General features: G+C 43.0%; 1 protein-coding gene across 3 annotated transcripts in view; it reads left to right on the top strand.

Annotated features, from left to right (window-relative positions):
• LOC137291752 (cystathionine gamma-lyase-like) overlaps positions 1-20,623 on the top strand; it is a 34,580-nt gene that overhangs the window by 11,543 nt on the left and 2,414 nt on the right. For 2 of the 3 annotated variants that reach the window (XM_067823257.1, XM_067823256.1), the window contains exons 5-10: positions 10,326-10,460; positions 15,624-15,681; positions 18,308-18,385; positions 18,959-19,111; positions 19,633-19,754; positions 20,532-20,584. In XM_067823257.1, coding sequence (XP_067679358.1) covers positions 10,326-10,460; positions 15,624-15,681; positions 18,308-18,385; positions 18,959-19,111; positions 19,633-19,754; positions 20,532-20,584 — 599 coding nt within the window. Of the gene's footprint in view, positions 1-10,325; positions 10,461-15,619; positions 15,682-18,307; positions 18,386-18,958; positions 19,112-19,632; positions 19,755-20,531; positions 20,585-20,623 lie in introns of all 3 variants that reach the window. The other variant, XM_067823258.1, reaches the window with a different exon arrangement.

Here is a 20,623-nt window from a genome sequence, read left to right as displayed (position 1 = left end):
GCTCTCCCCAGGTTTGAATAACCCGTGTATCCAAGCTGTTTTGCTTGAGCTTTTAATTGTTTTACCGTAGGAGGGGCTTCTAAACCTAGTAATCTCAACAATGCTGACTTCCGCATTCTAGAATACCCGATAACACCTCTCTGTTTTGCGACCCTCTTGAGCTCGCTTACAGTAGACATCGTGTTTACACCTAAGAGAACTAATGTCTAATTGGTTCACAGTAACCTTATTAAAAAATATTTCAATCCAGAAGAGGCCAAACTCGGGCAGCCGGGTCCAATTCTAGTAATTCTGTCAAATCGTCCCACGTACCTGGTAAAATATATAGTGTGGCTGTTTCAATCCAGCACTCGCCTTGGTTATAGTATTCACTTAGACTTGAAAAACGTTCTATATGGTATTGAGTCGCGATATCCCGCTCCCATTCGAAGGGGTGAGTATACTTAAAACCCTCTTTAATCCATACCACGTCCAATATTATCTTAAATCTGAAGCTTCCCCATAAAGCCAGTTCATATTTGAATATGTTTTTAACTAGAGATGCGATCACACTTTCCGCAGACATAGCTATACGTAGGTGTGTATAATCTCTAATTGGTTCACAGTAAGGGGAGGTAACCCTTAAGTGGCTATCTTGAGCAGTCGCCTACGTTCTTTTATGTAGCCTTTTTTATTCTCGTAGATGAGTTGATGTCTGACTACGTTCGCTCCGTGAGCTTTACATAAACAGTAGTGCCCTTTAACCCCGATACCACACACAGAACACGTGTAGTTAGGACTTCCCATATGGAAACAACAGAACCCCTGATTCCTACATTTCCTACCACAGGCCTCGGTCTTCCCCATAAGTATGTATTCGCATCGGTATGGAGCGGGTCTCATGTTTACTTATATAGGTATTTTAGTTTAATTGCTTAGCAACCAACGCAGTAGCTGCTATACCCAACACTATGAAGCCCAGTTCACGATTCATTTGTCCCTTGGATGGTGTGTAGTACTGAGCGAGTGTGGGTTTATTGAGCGGTTCCAATTGTTTACCAGTTAGTAGATAGTATTCTTTCATTGCTTCATCGACATCGTTGAATGTTTGAACGGCATGGTTTTCACGCTGGAGTTGTTCGTTAATAAAATCGATCCTCTGGAGACGTTTTTTAGCGTAGTCAGCCTGTGCCCTTTGTAATTTCTCAGTAGCGAGATCGTGTCGCTTCCTTTCTTCCTGTATTTCAGCCGCGTGATCATCTCGTAGTTTCGAGAAGAGGAAATTACTCCCGGAAAATGCCAGGGCATTCACTAACGCCCCACCGACCATCATAGCTATCGTGGCCATCCCTATATTTATTTCATTATATTATCAGGTATTATTCCTTGTTTTACTAGGATGTCTTTTGTGGCCATCGCCATACCAAGGTTCATTATGAGCATACCCATATCCTGCAGGTTGAAATCTAGCTTGATAGTTGGTTGTTTAAGCACCATTTTAGTCAACCGAGCGTACCCTACGGCTAGACTAGCGACCACTGTGGCGTGGTATGCGTCGTTGACGAACGTTTTCCCCTCAGACATTATGTATATGATATAAAATATTAAAATTATAACATGATATGCGGGTCTACCATGGGGGATACCCCCATACCCCCACTGTTGTGGGTGGGTGGTGGCTCACTGTGGGAGGGTACCCCCACGTATAACCACGAGATAGCCAAGGCAGCAGTTACACCTACAGCCAACAACAGTCGGGTTGGGTTGGTCACTTTATGTTGGTTACACCACCGTTTTTTACCGGCAGCTACTCTCTTAGGATTCTTCTGCCTGGTTACTGTTGCAGTGGTCTCCACCGTCACTGGTTCCTGTGAACTCACTGTTTGGGGTGTGGGGGGTACCACCACTGGGGTCTCCTCCACTGGGGTTTCCTGTGCAGCATCCATCTATACTATTATTATTATTCTTTCTCTCAAATTGGCAATGTTTTGCCGTGATAATCGCCGCCGTCACTGGAGCCAACAACATACCATATTTGTGGTACAGCCCGCAGCTGATAGAGCTCACGGCGTGTTCGATAAAAGGGTCTTTCTCGAGGTCCTCCCACAGGTAAAGTCGGCGCTCTGGTGGAATGGGAAGGAAATGTGACACAATACCGGTGTATATCTGGGTCATAGCCGATCCTATTGTCTTTGTCATTTCTGCTCCGAGCCGGGACTCGTATCTAGCGTACAGCTTATCGATTTCTTCGGCTGACATTTTGTGAATTTTATCCGGAGTGTAGTCTCCAAAGTAATGTTTGGCTTTGCCGCCAACAGCCAACGCCACCAGTTTCTCTCGCTTGTCATCAGTGGGGCCTGCGGGCGACAATTGTTCGAGCAATTCCTCACACTCCATCTTATAATATAACAAGTAAGATTTAGTTTTAACTATATAATACCCGATACAGACAAAACACAGAGAAATGAAGGTTAAGTTGCACACGACAAACACTTCGAATATCATAGCTATATGCTTAGCTTTGCTTAGCTTTAGCTTAGCTTTGCTTAGCTTTAGCTTAGCTTTGCTTAGCTTTGCTTAGCATACTATATAAGCCACGGGTTGGTCGGTTTTTAGTACGAGCTTAGCGTGTTTAGTTTCAGCGAGCTGTTTCTTCACCCGTTCCCGTTCTAATTTACTCATCACATCGTTCTCTCTCAAACACTCCTCGAACGAATCCCTGTCCTTGCAGTGAAATAAGGCCACCCATCGCGTCTGCTCCCTGAGGTCTTTCAACACCGAGTTGAACTTCTGCGTTAGCACCCAGACGCTGTGATTTGCATGCCGGCCGGAGAAGGCCAGGTACGATAGCATGTCTCTCTTTTTTGTTATCTCGCGATTAGCGCTGCAGTCGTCCAGTATGAACAGCGTCGGTTCCCCTTTAAATTTCTCGTGAAGAGCTTTCAACCAGTCCTGCAGGCGTGTTCCAGGGTCGATTTTGTGTACGTCCGGGTCCGTCATCACCCAAGGTCGCGCGTACGATTTATTCATGCTCAGAGTAGGGCATATGATAACGATGTTATCGAACACATCCTTGTAGTAACCCTCCAACATATCCAACACGAAAACGGTCTTCCCACAGCCAGTCTGCCCGCACACTATGGCGCAGTGTGGGTCAGTGGGGAGGTGGGGGTACCCCTGGGGGGTGTGGGGGTCTCCCCCACTAGTAGATGGCTTGCACGAATCTCCCATTGTCTATATTAAGTTGCGCGTCCATAATTACGTACAGATATAATTTCAACTTACCAGCGGTTTGAGCCTTCTTAGTAATCTGGATGGTTATCCCTTCGCTGCCGTTATCTATACGGCGCCCGCTACCGTGCAGTTTATCATCATCCGTGGATCGCATGTCCAACCATAGGGCGTACTTGGTGGTCAGGTATTCACCGATCTGCACGGAGCTTAGGTCCAGGTCCTTTGTTATGTAATCCCCCACTGGTAGCTTTTTTATCTCATCCCACTGCTGGTGTGGCCTCATACCATGACTGAACAGCTGGTTGGGCACGCCCTCGATGGTCACTTCCACCTTTTCAATCTCGGGGTTGAAAAACTTCTCGCTGTCCCTCTGGAATGGCTCGTAATCCTCCACGGGGACGACCAGGATACCTTTCATCGATCTCGCCGGCACGTTCAGGTTGATATTCCACACAGTGTCGCTCTTATCTCGCACGACTGATCTATGTCTCAGTACGCGATCGTATAGGATAGCCATCTTCCCAGAGTACTGACTTCGAACCTGCCTGGCCAGCTCCGGGCTAGTGACCATGTCGAACTCCAGAGAGATGTTGTCTATGGCATAACTGGCCTCATCACCGTTCGGTGTACGCACTACTTTGCTATAGTCGTTAAACGTGAGCTCGTATTCGAGCCTATCACCCAGCGCGGCCTGGTAAAACGGCGCGTGTCCCGTGAGCAACTCGAAGTCGAGCGGCACGCAGAATCGATTCCCGTATGCTAGAGCGATGGCCTTTTCACCGGCCGATAGCTTGTCTTGCTGGTCTTGCGTGAAGACATACCCTATGCGCGCCCGGGTTGATTTGCTGATGCCCTGGTACACATCATTGACTCGTTCTCCATCGCTTTTCCAGAGATCCTTGTAGCAGTGAAACACGTCGCTGTCGTCGATGCTCAGCACCTCGTTACCGCTGATCTTGACGGTCGTTTTCTTGATGATAGCTCGCCCCACGTTCCGCACTAGCTCGCGTTTATCGTTGACGGAGGTCAACGTGATATTGAACGCCAGTCGAACAGTGCCTGGTACAATGAGGTCATTCTCACCAAGGTTTGGAAATCTAACCAGCAGAGTTTGATTCTGGTCTATCTTGCTGGGATTGTTGGTGATAGTCACCGACTGTCGCACGGCTCTGGCTCCTAATGGCTCTCTCAATCTTCTGAAAGGATCTAATTTTCTGCCGTACATTGTTATATAAATGAAATATATTTTTAATACTAATGGATAAAGACATACCTATGGATGATATGTGGGACGATAGTGCCCAGGCATTCAATGATGACCAGGAGACCTCATTCTCGCAAGGTGACGAGCTCCTTAAAGGCGCCGTCGACGATTATTACAACACAGTTGAAAATAAATCCAAACTCAAGCCGTTGGGAAGGAACTATTCCGATTTTACCCTCAGCAATGGCACGCTGCGTTTGAAGTCTCGCCCGGAGATCGATCTCATGAATAAACGCACTAGAGAACCGCTTGCTTTATCAACATTAGCCGGTAAACATGGAAGTCAGTTGGTCCAAGATGAACTAGGTTTCATAGATTACGGTGGCGCGCGACCTAAGCAGTATCCTCCGAAGTTAGTTCAAGGTCTGGAAGGCATCAGGGACGCCACATCAGATCAAAACATGACTTATGATATTAAAAAGATGTTGGCCGACTACGAGAACGAACCCTTCCCGGGGCTCAAATTTACCGTTCGGGAACTGAGGGGGTTGGACCTGTTGATGCAAACCATTCGTGGTCAGCTCTGGAAAAGCACAGCCAAAATGAGTGAGATAGACGACCACATCGCCTATGAAAAGAAAAAACTCGGTGAAACTGAGGACGAGTCTATGAAAGCCACCATTGAGGAACGAATACGTAATTTGGAAGATGAAAGGCAGACCTGGTTGGAGACAGCGTCCGGCTACAAAGAAAAGCTTAGATCCCAGGTCAGACGTATACGGGAAACCATCAATCAAGTCCTCCACCGAGACACCACGTTAGCAGACAGGATTCGGATATTGTTCCGGGAGCAAGGGATCACCATCGCCAGCATTCTGACTGCATTGGGTTTCATTATATCAACCCTGGTGGTGTCACTAACAGGGGGTACCCCTGTTGGGTCTACAGGAGGCGGCGGAACTCCAAGTGGCGGTGGGGGTGTTAAAGACTGGATCAAAAAACTCGGGGAAGGCCTAGCTAAACTGGCTGGTAAAGCCGCCGAAGCCCTTCCCGGCATCCTGGGTAGCATCGTCTCGTGGTTGTTGGGCGCTCTGTCTAAAACTGCCATGTGGCTCAGTCAAAACCTGTGGGCAGCCATCGTCGCCGTGGCGGGCCTGGTGTACGTAGCGGCTAAGAAATCTTTAACCAAATAAGTCCCAAAGTTACCCCACCAACCACTAAGGCTGTTTTATTATCAATATGCTGCTGATAGGGGGGTACCCCCATATACATGTGGGGGTGTGTGGGGGGCACATGAACTTTAGACTCCGGGGGTGGCGCAACTATACCCGTTTCACGTGGTTGGGTGTGTGGGATATGTGGGGTGTTAATATCGGGGTTGATACCCAACTTTTGATCCTTCGTGGCTATGACTATTTCGTTGTTATAACCCACCACTTTTTTTATTCTCAGTTGCATATCACTCGGAGCCATGTACAACCCCACGCCGAATACGTAATTGACTTTCGATCTGGCGTATTCTAACACGTTTTGGTAGCGTTCGATGGCCCTCGGGAGATCAACTGGAGAATTGATAGCATCCTCAACGTTGGAAACGAATTGTGTCTGAGCGTCGTAAGCAGTTCCCTTACCGAGGATGTTGGAACGCGTCATCGACTGCGCACCCAACAGCGCCCACACGTACGTTCGAATCGAGTCGTTCAAGCGTATTGTACCAGCACGAGTGAATTCTTTCGATGTTTTTGAGATCATTTTAGTCCAGGCTGTGGCTGCATCAGGACTGGTTTGCTTTATACAGCTGACATGGATCTTTTCATTCGTTGTGGGGCCTGTAAATGTATGACGGTTTGGGTTGTATGAACCATCTTTAGAACCGGCATAATATGTTCCGGACCTGTAGAAGTACACGAGAACTATACCGAGACCATGGTTCACACCAGGAAGGCGAAAGTCTTTATTCATTGGAATCTCAAACTCCCCACAAATACGTTCATAAGCGCGTCTATCATAGGGGTTATTCGTCATACTCCACGCTTTATCTTGGGGAAGAGGAGCACTTATTTCCTTCAATATTCGTCTCGTTTGATAATAAATATGAAACAAAATAACCGCCTTACTCAGTTCGTCTATACCGTAGTCTGGTGTCACACCCGACCCTGTCGTCGCACACCACACAGCAAAGTTGAGTTGGTTCTGCCAAAACTGCATTGGGTTTTGATTCCAGTTTACCACCGCCTGCGCGTTATTAACGGACACGACATACTTTTCAAAGATATCAATAAAAGTTGTTTTAAACCCCGTACCATCTGCATTCACCACGATTTTCAAGTGTGCTAAATCCATATTATAATATATAATTCATATATTATAATATGTACATAACACTTCCAGGAATAACGAGCGGTGAGGCCGTTCAGCTGACGCACGCGATCGATAACACGTCAGGTCAACTCGAAGTCGCACTCTGCGATATCACCTACCTACCGCAATGGACTAACATCAATATCAGCAACAATAAGCTGTTCGTCAGTGGAACTCGCAGTCAGATAACTGACGGCTACTACAGCGTGTGCTCTCTAAACGACGAGGTCTTCAAACCCCTGGGAGCCGAACTCAAGATGAACGACTCAAACGGTACAGTGGTGTTAATCAACAATGGAAGAAACCCTTTGAGGCTCGGCCGACCATTAGCAAGGATGCTCGGTATGTCTCCTGACGAGATAAAACCAACAACAACCGTCACAGGCACGAAGTTACCCGACCTAGTACCGTACCGAGAGCTGTACATTCATCTCAGTCAGGTGAGCACAACGTACAACATTCAAGGAGGTCACCCTTCCACTATACTGAGAGCAGTGCCGGTGAAAACTGAGAAATTCAACGACGGTAGAACCGAGTCGTTTTCACCACGGCAGTATAAGAGATTAACCCAGGGCAACATACCTGAGCTGACAATATCGGTGTTAGATATAAATCATAATCCTGTAAATATAGGATACCTCAGCTTAACGCTTCACGTAACATGACCAGCGCACAAGGGCCCGGAGTGAAAAAATGCGTCAATATCGGGATCTCCGACCTCGGAGACACACGCGGTTTCGACGCTCCCGGAGTAGATGGTAAATCGTATGCCTTGCAACTGAAAAACAACATTTACAAACGCGTTGAAATCCCCTCCGGTGGAACCCTAAGTGATATGATAGATACCACAAGAGCAACAGTCAACACTAAGTACTCCCTTGTCAACACCGGTGATAATAATTGGGTAATATACCCATCGTTCGGTGGTAAACTGTTCGACTTAGACGATGTTGAGAGCACTACCGTCGTCAAAAACAAACCATATATGCTCGTCTTCACCGAAGATGACAAGTGGGTGTTGTTACCCGATAACAAATGGTTTCTCAATATTAAACTCGTCTCCCCTTACGTGTTCACGGATAACAAAGACAACCACCTAAACAAAGTCGTGAACAATGGAACCCTGCTCGTGGCTTACGTCCCAACTCAGAGACGTAGTATAGTCGTCAGCCCAGTCAACACTATAGCAGCCCACATGCTATCGAGTAAACCAGCCATGCAAAACGTGAAATTGCAGTTGGTGTCTGAATTCGAAGGTGTGGTCAAGATACTAGAGGATCTACCGGCAAACTCAACATTGTTCATCAAAGTCTACCTAGGGGAACCATCGGGGAATGATGTCGAGATCGTGAAGGGGATCAAACTCGGGTGGGTGAAACGACACCAGTTTCAAGTTTGCAACGTTTACGTGCGGGTGGGTGTCGGCTCCAACACCAGTCTACAGGGGGTCAACGTGATCGTGGAAAACAAGATATCACTAATCAATATCTTCCTGCCTGACAACATACACTTCATGGGTATGAAGTTAACCCCTGAATTATTATCAGAAAACCAGTTGGAAATTATATCGTAATAATATAATAATGACCAGTCATCATCCCAACACTACACTTAACGACCTGGGAGATACGGAGGGATTCGATCAGCCTGGTGAGGAAGATGAATTATACATCCTGCACTTCAAAGACAACGTGTACAGACGGGTGTTGTTATCAGATTTAAAAGAGCCTGAATGGCTGCTCAACTTAACAATCGCCTCACCTTATATCACATTAAAAGACGAAACGTGGGGGTACATCTCTAAGATTAGGAATAACGGTATCTGGCCCGGGGATTTCATTACGGAGAATAACGTGACTAAAGTAGCTATAATAGATTTTAGGGAAGAAAAAATTTTGTTAAGTACTAGAACAACAGATCATAAATTAACATTTAACAGTAATCTTTATATCCAGAGTGTTCTTGATAGAACATCCTACTCCTTCACAATCATCATAGAAGTCTTCTTTATGTATTTTGACAATGAAAACTCCTCGAAAGGACAACAAATTTTACCCGGGGTGGTAGTACACTGGTTTGACGAACACGTAGGTCAATATTGCCGTATTGTTATACAACGGGATACCACGGGTCCTATAAACCGCTTAATAAGCCTCCCTGGGGTTTTTATTACAACAGAAAAGTCTATTGACCTCTCACCTCTTAGCATTAGTTATAATCTATCCCTTGTAGGCTTCAAATTCATTCGTGAAATATTAACTGAAACCCAATTAAAATATTTTTCAAAATATACATTATAGGATGGGTCTGTACCCAGTCGTAGAGGAAGTAGCGAAGACGCTGGAAACCGTAGATGGATTCCGCTTGAGGCAGTTATGTGATGTGAAACGTCAACTAGAACAAGACCGTGACACGCGGAAAGCACTATGTAAAAAGTATAATAGAGCTTTCAATATCGTGGACGGGGCTGACACTACCCTTATTGCAACCAGCATGGGACTAGGGGCAGCAGGCGTTGGGTTGTTGGCTACCATCGTGGCTGCACCTATAGTGCTAGGTTTTGAAATAACAGCTGGGGTGACAGGGTTGGTAGGGTTGGCGCTTAAGTTAGTATCACGCAGACTGCATCGTAAGGCATTGAAACACGACGAGATCAGGGTTCTGGCCGAAGCAAAGCTCAACACAGTGAGTGAGCGTATTTCCACGGCACTCTCTGACAGTAAGATCTCAGAAGAGGAGTTTCGTTCAATCCTCTCTGAACTCACAAAATATAACGGAATGAAACAAGATATTCGATCCAAGTCTCGTAAGTCTGCTATCAGCGAGGACGAGAAAAAAAAGTACATAGCACAGGGAATACAAAAAGCCCAGCAAGCCTTTATTATGAACACCAAAGAGATCGTAGGCGGTTCACGTTAAACTGTTTCATCGATATAAACATGACATAGGGGCGATAGCCGTAAGCGAGCCACCGATCCTATATGGTCAGTCAAAACTTACAACATAGATAAAGTGGATATGAAAGCCGACGAACCTAACTTGTACTACTTGAGGGATGGGCCGGGTAGGGGGTTTGTAAGAGAAGAATTATTGATCGTACCGTACGGCACAGTGTTACCTCCTACCAAGGCACAGTAATTACCGCCAACTTTTTTGTAGTAGGGGTAATAGTAGCAAGAGCTAATGACCCAACCAAAGCCTTATTTAGTAAATAAGGCTTTGTAGAGACATTTCTTGAAAGTGAGCCAGAACCCCCATTCCCTATACTACTCCCTGCCATCTCCTTGTATATCACGAACCTTCCCAAATATGTGTAATATTTTTACAACCCGTGTCTGATTCTGTCTGACCAACCTGCCCTCTTCCCTCCTACCCCCTTATTACAAACAATCCTTATATGGTTCTATGTTTTGTCACACGAGTGCTCATGCTCACTTGTGAATGATGTGTATGACCCATGTTGTATACCCCATACATTAAGGTGATGCCATGCTGTAACTTTCATAATGCCCAAGCACACCAACCACTTCAGTTATAACTCTTTCAGATGATATGGCTGGAGACACCTACAAACCCCACCATGAAGCTAGTGGACATTGCAGCTGTAGTCAAGGTAGCAAGGGCTGCCGAGAGCAAGATAATTGTTGTTGTTGACAACACATTCATGTCTTCCTACTTCCAAGTAAGTTGTTTGGAAGATTCATAACATACTAATCAGAATATGCTAGGCTTCACCGTTTTAGAAGGCAATACTTCAAACTGTGTGCATCTGTTGACATGGACTAATTCAATCTCAGTTTCATACTCATCTATGTACACATCCAGAATGTCATCAGTGTTATGGACACTAGTCATCATGGCGCACATTAATGCTTAATAACTATATCCACCCCAACACTTTTTGCTATGGTCATTAAAATGGACTCCATCTTCACTGCCATCCATCAGTGCACATACATATACTGAACATCATTGAAAACGCACCACCCCTAAAATTGTGGATTTCTAAGAGCAGAAGTGAGCAATCTATGTAAATTTTACATATTTGTGTAGACCAATGTTTGATAAAGAAAAGAAGCAAAAAACAATCAAGCAAAACAGTGAAGATTTAATGCAGCTGACAATGAAATAAAGATGGGGTCAAAATGGAAAGTCAGTAGCGTGTATGACCCCCGTTAGCAGCAACACAAGCTGTGCAACGTCTCCTCATTGAACGGATAAGTCTCTGAATAAAGTCCTGAGGCACTGCATTCCACTCTTGCTGCAAGGCATTGTCGAGTTCCCCAAGGTTGTTGATCTGCGGACGACGTGCGAGGCGTTGGCCGATGTAATCCCACAAGTGTTCGATGGGTGACAAATCTGGTGACAATGCAGGCCAATGAAGTAGAGGAATGTTGTTGTTAGCCAGATACTGTATCGAAACACGTGCAGTGTGGGCTCGTGCATTGTCATGTTGAAATGTGTGCAGATCTTGATGCTGGTGAAAGAAGGGAACGACGTTGTTCTGAAGAATGTTGTCACGGTAGTAAACGGCATTCACTCTGCCACGACAAACAATCAGAGCGGTTCTGTGGTGATAACTTATCCCTCCCCACACCATAATGCTTCCTCCACCCCACCGATCGGTTTGCACAACACAATCCTGATGATAACGTTCACCCCGTCGACGCCATACCCGTAGACGCCCGTCAGCATTTCGCAAGTGAAAACGCGACTCATCGGAGAACACCACACCATGCCAACGTCGTAACAACCACACACGATGCTGTTCAGCCCATTGTTGGCGTTCACGGCGATGCCTGTCAGTCAGGATGGGTCCAATGTAAGGGCGTCGACAACGTAACCCGGCCGCACGGAGACGGTGTCGGACGGTGGAAGCGCTGATCAAACCACGTCGACCCTGGACAGCGTTGGCGGTTCTGGCAGCGGGCAAGGTTCGATCCCGAATATGGCGCCGTACAATGTCTCGATCCTCACGAGGGGTGGTAACACGTGCCTGACCTGGGCGTTGCTGGTCCCTGCTGGTTCCTGTTTGTTGGTATCTGTTAGCAAGCCTCAGAATGGTCGAATGATGACACCCAAATCATCGTGCAATGTTTCTGCTTGAAGCGCCAACCTGCAACATACCCAAGGCCTGTTCTCGTTCCTCTGGTGACAATCTTGGCATTTCGAAAAAACTTTACTTACGAAAGTACTGCGAAAATGAGAACGGTTTTGTGCCGAAGGTCATTTATACCCCTGAACAGCATGCTTTCTGCATGCAATTTGTGCCCTTCGTGTGTGATGTGCATGAATTTTGTTGTTTTCATGTGATGTGTTCGATGATGTGTTCGAACGATCCGTTTTTTACTGTAGAGCGTTATTTACGATCTTGTGTGTTATTATCAAAATTCCCACCATTAATTTTCCATTTCCAAAAGATTCTATTGCCTTATTTCAAAATTTACAGGTGGTGCGTTTTCAATGATGTTCAGTATATATTCCGGAGCAGAACTTTAAAACCGCTCAATATTTCTCACCAAACTTTGGCACATTGATAGTTAGGGCGGTGTACTGGTGCCTGTTGGTTGTTTTAGATTTCAGAGTAAAGTATTTTCTTGTGTTTCCATGGCAAGAAGTTTGACTGATATTAGTGTTTGTGCTATTTTCCCAGAGCAGAACCATAAAACCGTTCAATACTCTCCTTCCACCTTGTACACATCAAAACATTTTACATATTCATAAAGAGTATTTTGCCATTGCATGGGATATTGATGACTCTGTCTTCTTGTAGCCTTTACACAACAATCAATCTGACTCAGACAGTTTCTTGATACATCAGTGGAACCCTGGCCAGATATTCTTGAAATGTTTGGGGCCGTATGAACTTTTTAAGTCCTTTTTTAACCCACTGGCTATGATCAAAGTTAAGAATTCTTAGGGCTATGAACATTTCAAGAATAGGGACCCAGTCCTGATCATGATCCAAATCTAAACATACCTGCTTGTGATGTCAGACACTGAGATATGAGTGCACAGCCTCTCTGACTTGATACAGCCATACAGAGATATTAAGCACTTGGTAGAAACATTACTACCACTGGCATTCCTGGCGTTTTGATGTCTTGTGGTGATCATGAGAAACGTTTTATCACTGTGTGTCCAAACACTGTTGACCACATGCATGTTTGTCACTAAGCAGCTATTCCATCCCATACCCTGCTGATCACACTTAGGCTGGCACTGAAGACCTGTACAATCTGACGTATTTACACAGTTACATGCATGCCTGTGTAGAAAATTCAATTTTTCGGCTGTCAGATAATGCTTTTGATGCTGAGGTTGCATACATGAATTGAGTTGCTACAGTCCTCAAAGCAATTGGTGCTTAAGTTGTCCATCCAGATGCAGGATTTCAATCAACGAGTGGTGCTTGATGAGCGTTAACTTCGACCAAACCTACTTGTTTATTTTACATACCCCCTTGAAATGCAAACCAGTAACAGGATTTGAAACTATGATGATCTTTTAAACAATTTTTATCCAAGATGAATAAAATTTTCTCCCATCTGAAACTGATACAGCAGCAGTACTGTTCAAAGTAGCATTAAACCCCATGCAAACAAACGAATGAGGCAGCTGAGTGATTAAAGGGAAAAACGAATCAGGAAAATAAGAATCAGCTTATACAAAAGCGTACAGTCAGTTAAGGGATTACCTGGCTGATATTTCCAGTGTTCCTGGGAGAGGTGAAGGAGGTCTGCACAGTGTGAGAGATGTGATCACTGAGTGACAAATCTGCATCTGTGATGACACCAAGGTCTCTGACTTTCTCAGAGAAACTGATAGACGATCCATGAAACTGGAAAGAACTGACCTCACACTGACTTCTGTGTTTGGCTTTTTCAACAAGAATACACTCGGTTTTAGCACTGTTGAGTTTTAACTTATTGCTGAACATCCATTTTCCTCACCTCATCACAACACTGACCAAGACCCTTGAGAGCAATAGCTGATTGCACAGGGTCTGGAGGGAAAAATATGTACACCTCAGAATCTTCAATCATGTATAATTGGTATAAGCGTACTTTAGTTTTGATAATGTCTGTGTATCATCCCCTGAAAAAACAAAAGAAATGTTATTAAGGGATTAACTGGCTTACAATCATGTATAATTGGTATATGGTTACATAGTTTTGGTAGTGGCACTGATTAGATCTATCTAAGAGTAACGCATGTCTGTTTGAGATATGACATTATGGAGTTAATAGAGACCAACAAGGGTTGCAAGAAACATGGTTTGAATGGTTACATGAACATGAGAGACTGTACAAGAAAGAACGAGATCTGGTGGACGTGCTCAAAGAAGTCTAGTCTTAACTGCTGTGCATCATAGCACATCACTCTGGGCATGGAAATTCCAACTTTCTAGAAAGATCTCAACCATGCACCTAAAGAGTCGAAGATCAAGTATGCCAATTGAGGACAGGAGGTGAGAAAACAGCCACCTCTTCACATGATAAACCCTCTCAGACTGTTGTGGCATATGCTGAGAGAGAGGTCCAGATGCAATTGCCCATTCTTGACAACACCAAAAGAAGTCTATGATACCACCGCTGTTGCCCAACAATTCCATCTGACATCAAAGACTTGACCATTCCAGAGGAGTTTAAAACCACAACAAGCCCAAACTCACAACCATTTCTTATATTTGACAGTTGTCGCTGACTCAGTTGATTAACGCAGTTGTATATGGAAGATGATGATTTTAGACCTGTGGCAAAAAGATACCTTTTGAAGATGTTCCAGCTGAAATGGAACATATGAAAGACATTGTACCCAATGAAGCCCATGATCTTCTCATATATTTTGATGAAAATTACATCACTGGCACCTATCAACAGAGACCAGAAAAGAGAAATGACATCCTTCAACTGCAACTACCATATTCCCCTCCCCACTATCTACTAGCCACCATGAATATTCATTTGAATACACTCAATGGAGATGCGCGTACACACAATGGCAGTGAAGCATGGAATAATAAATCTGCAAACTGGTCACCACCATCCATCTGTGTGGAAAGCTGTACAATGATTCCAGAAAGATTAAGCCTTTGTTACATGTATGTGAACCAGTTATCTATTGGAACCCAGCCGGGTCAAGTCTAAGATCATCACAGTCAACAACGCCTCCAGACCTTGTGCTGCCATTTGGCAAACAATGACATTACAATGGAACACTTTTTAACTGCTGTTTGACAGAATATAAGTCTTTGTAGACTAAAGTAACTATGTGCTATTACAAATATTCCTTGAACACATTATGCAAAATGATATATGATTATACACGTATTATGATATATATATATATAGATTACATTGGTTTGATATTGGTTCATTATTCCACTAATAAATGTGTGAACTGATTCTTTTTTTCCTGTTTCTTTTTTCCTAGCAAAAACTGATTCTTTTTTTCTGATTCCTTTTCTTGATGCTTTATTTCAGTTACCAGCTGAACAATACTTTCCTTTACTGTTACAAAGTTATAATTCATAATTTTGTCCTTATCCTGAGTCTTGCTATATTGCTTGTCTCTTTTCCCCTTTATATGGAAACATGAGTCCTTTTGTTCCCTAGAACAGTCAAACTTTGCTCAGCCATGAGGAGTCACACAAAAACCGCTTTATGTGACTTGATTTTTAGTCTTTGTTTTGGGGACTGGCTGTGTTTCTTCAGGACAGGTCACGTTTTTGGACTGCCAGTCCTTGGACAATTTCAAAACTATGTTCTACACAGAATATAGTAAGAGTCAGGAAAAGTATAAAATATTAATTTTATCATGCAAATTATGTTTGTCTTCTCAGAGACCCCTGGAGCTAGGGGCGGACATGTCCATGCATTCCCTCTCCAAGTATATGAATGGTAGGTGAAGTTGATTAACCACATCAACATTCCTATTCAATATTGACTGATTAACTGTTCAGCTAAACTTGATAAACATAATGGAATGTCTTTAAGATTGTATGTATGTATGTATGTATGTATGTATGTATGTATGTATGTATGTATGTATGTATGTATGTATGTATGTATGTATGTATGTATGTATGTATGTATGTATGTATGTATGTATGAAAAATATAGATAGAAGATTTGTTTTAACTGCATTGTCTTGGAACATATGGTAAATTATTATGTACAGTCATTAACGTGGACTCTTTATATGTGAATATAAGCCGATAAGTAAAAAAAACCAGATATAAATCAGACTCAATTTATTTATGCAATAGATAGAGAACAAGCCTATGAATATATAGAGGATACTAAACAACGTTCTGTGAATACCATTATTATTAAACGAGTTACTGACTTAGTATCAAATGAGCACAAGCGTGTTTGATACTAAATCTTTCACGAGTTTAATAAAATGGTATTTCACAGAAGCGAGTTAAGTATTCTGTTTATTACTGGCCAACATAAATTGATTCAAAGTGCATCAAAATTGCCTACAGGGTGAAGACTCCCAGCTTTTGCGAGTCTAGCAAGGTCTAGCACCATTGCGACAGCATCAGTACCATTTTGACATCATAACTGTGAAGCATTTTGTCGTCATGCATTATATTGCCATTATAATATTACACTGCAGTATCTTCCATGGGCGAGTAATAAATTGATGGGCTTGCCATAAAAGGCAACTCAGCTTGTTGTAAGAGGCGACTAACGGGATCGGGTGGTCAGGCTCGCTGACTTGGTTGACGCATGTCATCGGTTCCCAATTGCGCAGATCGATGCTCATGTTGTTGATCACTGGATTGTCTGGTCCAGACTCGATTATTTACAGACCGCCACCATATAGCTGTAATATTGCTGAGTGCGGCGTAAAACTAAGCTCACTCACTCACTCACTAATAAATTGATGGCATGCAATAGAGTCCTTTCCTTGGGAATAATGAACAGTATTTTTTATGAGATAAATGAATTAACTTGTATCACAAATAAATCATGCTGCAATAAATATGTGCCTGATTGTCGTTTCTGATGGTTGGATGCTGTATATCATCAGCATGTTGTCATCTGATATTGCCTGGCCCGCGAAGATCTGGGTTAGAGTTGGTCTTCAGTAACCCATGCTTGTCATAAGAGGCGAGTAATGGGATCAGGTGGTCAGAATCGCTGAATCGTTGATACATCAGTTCCCAATTGCACAGATCAATGCTCATGCTGTTGATGAGTGGATTGTCTGGTCTAGACTAGTCACATGCCACCACCATATAACTGGACTATTGCTGAGTGCCTTGTTAAGCAAAAACCAACCAGTCAACCAACTGGCATTTGCTAGTGGTGTGACGATGCAGAATATACACGATGTGATAGATATCACAATATCTTGGAACGATACGATTCGATGCACATCATGATATGCTATCTTTAGTTATTTTCTTTACAAACATATATATTGATATGAAATAACAGTGTAAATTTGGACATAACCATCAATTTCTAGTGAAAATTAAGTTGACGATATCAATATATGTATCGTCCAATAAAGTATCACAGCTATCGATAGTACGATATATCGTCCCAGCTCTAACATTTACTGTGGTTTGGATATTGGTATGCTGATATGTCTGAAAAACAAGGCTGCAGTTATAGGCTGTGACTCTTTGCTCAAACAGGCAGTACACTGATGTAGACTGTATTCATAAATAGTTTCTAAAGTTACAGGTACTTCATTAAGCAAAAATAATTAAATATGTGTGGTAAGAAATGTTACAAATATCAGATTTAGGAAATAAGATCTATATATTGTGCTAGCTATAGGATTACATGAAATAATTTTTTTTTTCATTATCCTGACTCATGCATTATGCTTATTTTCTCCCTCTGTGCAAACAAAGTGCAACTCCCATTGAAGTTTCTTCCTTTAGATATTTATGATACAGAAACACGTATGGGTAATTGTCTGTTTTTGTTTTACATTATTTTTCCCAAAGCAGGAACTGACTCTGTTGTCTGTTTCTATTTCTGCTTAGAGAGCAGTTCACTTTGTGACTGTCTAGTGTTGGTACTTGCATTTGCCCTGCCTAATGCTCAGCTTTCAGGGTGGTAGGGTATCCTAGTGCTTAGTGTGTTCACTTGTCATGTTGAAGGAAAGGTTTTTATTCCCCATATGAGTACAATGTGTGAAGCACATTTCTGTTGCTCCCCCCCCCTCCCCCCCTCTCTGTGACGTTGAAAGCGGTGTAAAACTAAACTGACTCATTCAGCATTAAATGAATAAAACAAGGACCAGTCATCTATGAGTCATTGTAGTGGGTTGGTGGTGGCTATTGACATTTAACAGTAGTATGGTATCTCAGTAAGCTGGTGCAATAAAACCAGCATTGGTCAAGCATCATTCAAACATCCACACACCCCTGCATGCGTGTCATTACACATGTATGAAAATCTCATTACTGTCACGTGACTGTACTTGTCAGTGATGCAAGGTTTCTATGGCAACAAGGTGTCTGTGTCCGCAATTTTCAGATTCATCATGTGTTGACAGGTCACTCTGATGTTATCATGGGCGCTGCTGTTGTCAGCGATGATGAACTTGCAAACAAAATGAGGTTCTTACAGAATGGTGAGTGTACAGTGAGCAGCTGTTGAAAGCATGTTTGCTCTGTATTTACGTCCTACCTGATCCTGTCACAAATGTCAAAAAGAATTTAAGATTGTATTTGTATTCTCATTCTAATTTGAGACCCCCAAACTTTAAAGGTTACTGTTGTAATAACATTGACCACAGTGTCTCTTTTGAGAATTGAAAATGACAAGTGTCACAATGATATGTATTGCAAGATAGATGCCCAACAAATGTTCCCCACCTACAAGTCAATTTGATTCCATCTGAGACTCATGAATTTCTCACTAACACAAAATCTAACTATTTCAATAATTTTGCGCAGTCACATGACAGACCAATTCTGATGATTTGTCTCATAATTTTGGATGCCCGAATAAAAACAGTTAAGAAATGATTATTATTTTGTTGTCACTTTCACTATTTTTTATGAGGGGGGACCACTGGATGGTAGATCAGTCAGGAGTGCGAGTTGCACATGTGAAATTGTATGGTCACTGTTATCTGAGTATATGCTCTAAGAGGTCAGAGCTGAGTATCCATCATGACCTTCTTGTGTATCTCTTCATTCAGCCATTGGTTCGGTGCCCTCCCCATTTGACTGCTACTTGGTGAACCGAGGCCTGAAGACATTGCACGTCCGCATGAAGGAACACATGAAGAATGGTTTGGCAGTAGCCAAGTTCCTGGAAGCTAGTCCAAGAGTAGTTAAAGTTAACCATCCAGGTAAGTTGTCTCCCTTTCCTCATGGTGTATTTACAATTCAATGAAGCCCTGTTGTAAATATTATCGTGCTATGCTTATGTTCCTGTCTCTGTAAGTGAGCGTGATTCCCAAATACATTGTCCTTTGCTTGTAGTGGGTATCTTCCTATCATACTGACCCATGAAGGTCTGGGGTAGAATAGGCATTCAGTAACCCATGCTTGCCATAAAAGGTGACTCTGCTTGTCATATTAGGCGACTAACAGGATCGGGGGGTCGGACTCGCTGACTTGATTGGCACTTGTCAACAGTTCCCAATTGCGCAGTTTATGCTGTTGGTCACTGGATTGTCTGGCCCAGACCGCTGTCATATAGCTGGAATATTGCTGAGTGCAGTGTAAAATAAACTCACTTACTCCTGTCATATTCTTGTAGTTATAGGTTTGTAGAAATGGGGATTTTTCTTGTCTCTCCCTCCCTCCCTGACTCTTTATATGTATGCAATGTTGTGTGTTGGTAATGTAGTGCATGGTGGTGTTCCAGGTCTGCCATCACATCCCCAGTTTGACCTGGGCAAGCGACAGATGAAGGGATACAGCGGTATGGTCACTTTCTTCATCAAGGGAGGACTGGAACAATCAAGGACATTTCTTCAAAGTCTCAAGGTAGTGAGAATTTAGATGTAATGATAACTATGAATGCATTATTCATGAAAAAATTGTATATTATGTTTAACTAATATTTGGGATTACACTTTCTTAGTAAAGTGCAAATTCTAGTACTTTTTTTACTCCCGTCCGGGATTCGAACCCGCACCCACAGAGTCAGGCACCTCTGATAAGTGGAAATTGGCATGGTTCCCACGGCAGAAAGTTATGATTACTCGATGCCATTTAGAAAGTGGTCAGATGTAACATATGTCATGTTCTGGATTACACTTTCTTAGTAAAGTACAAATTCTAGTACTTAGTACTTTTAGGGTTGAGTCCCATCCAGGATTCAAACCATTTTTGTGGAAGTCGCGATGGTGGAGCAGGGTTAGGCGTCTGACTTTGTGTGCTGGCGATTAGGTGCCTGACTCTGAGGGTGCAGGTTTGAATCCCAAATGAGACTCAACCCCCCAAAAAATAGTACTAGAATTTGTGCTTTACTAAGAAAGTGTAATCCCAAATATGACATATGTTACACTGACCACTTTCTAAATGGCATTGAGTAGTCATGTTTTAAGAGTGTTTTTGAGAAAATGCTTTCCTGTTTAAAGCTTTGAACCTAGTGTGTATATCTTTTCTGCTAGTTAGCTTTGGCTGTTGATATCAACAAGAAAATTCTACTAATTTTACATTGTGATTTCTTTCATCGGCTTTTATTGCTAAGGAAATAAGAATTCGTGTAGAGTTCAATATGACATATGATCTATGAAAGTGTGATCCTTTTTCTCACAGATCTTTACACTGGCAGAGAGTCTTGGAGGGTTTGAAAGTCTATGTGAATTACCGTAAGTGTTCTTTTCAAATGAGTGAAGCCCATTTCAGGT

This window comes from Haliotis asinina, chromosome 7 (assembly GCF_037392515.1).
Source record: "Haliotis asinina isolate JCU_RB_2024 chromosome 7, JCU_Hal_asi_v2, whole genome shotgun sequence".
NCBI lineage: Eukaryota > Metazoa > Mollusca > Gastropoda > Lepetellida > Haliotidae > Haliotis > Haliotis asinina.
The sequence above is the reverse complement of the archived record's forward strand: the minus strand, read 5'-3'. Positions and strand labels throughout refer to the sequence as shown.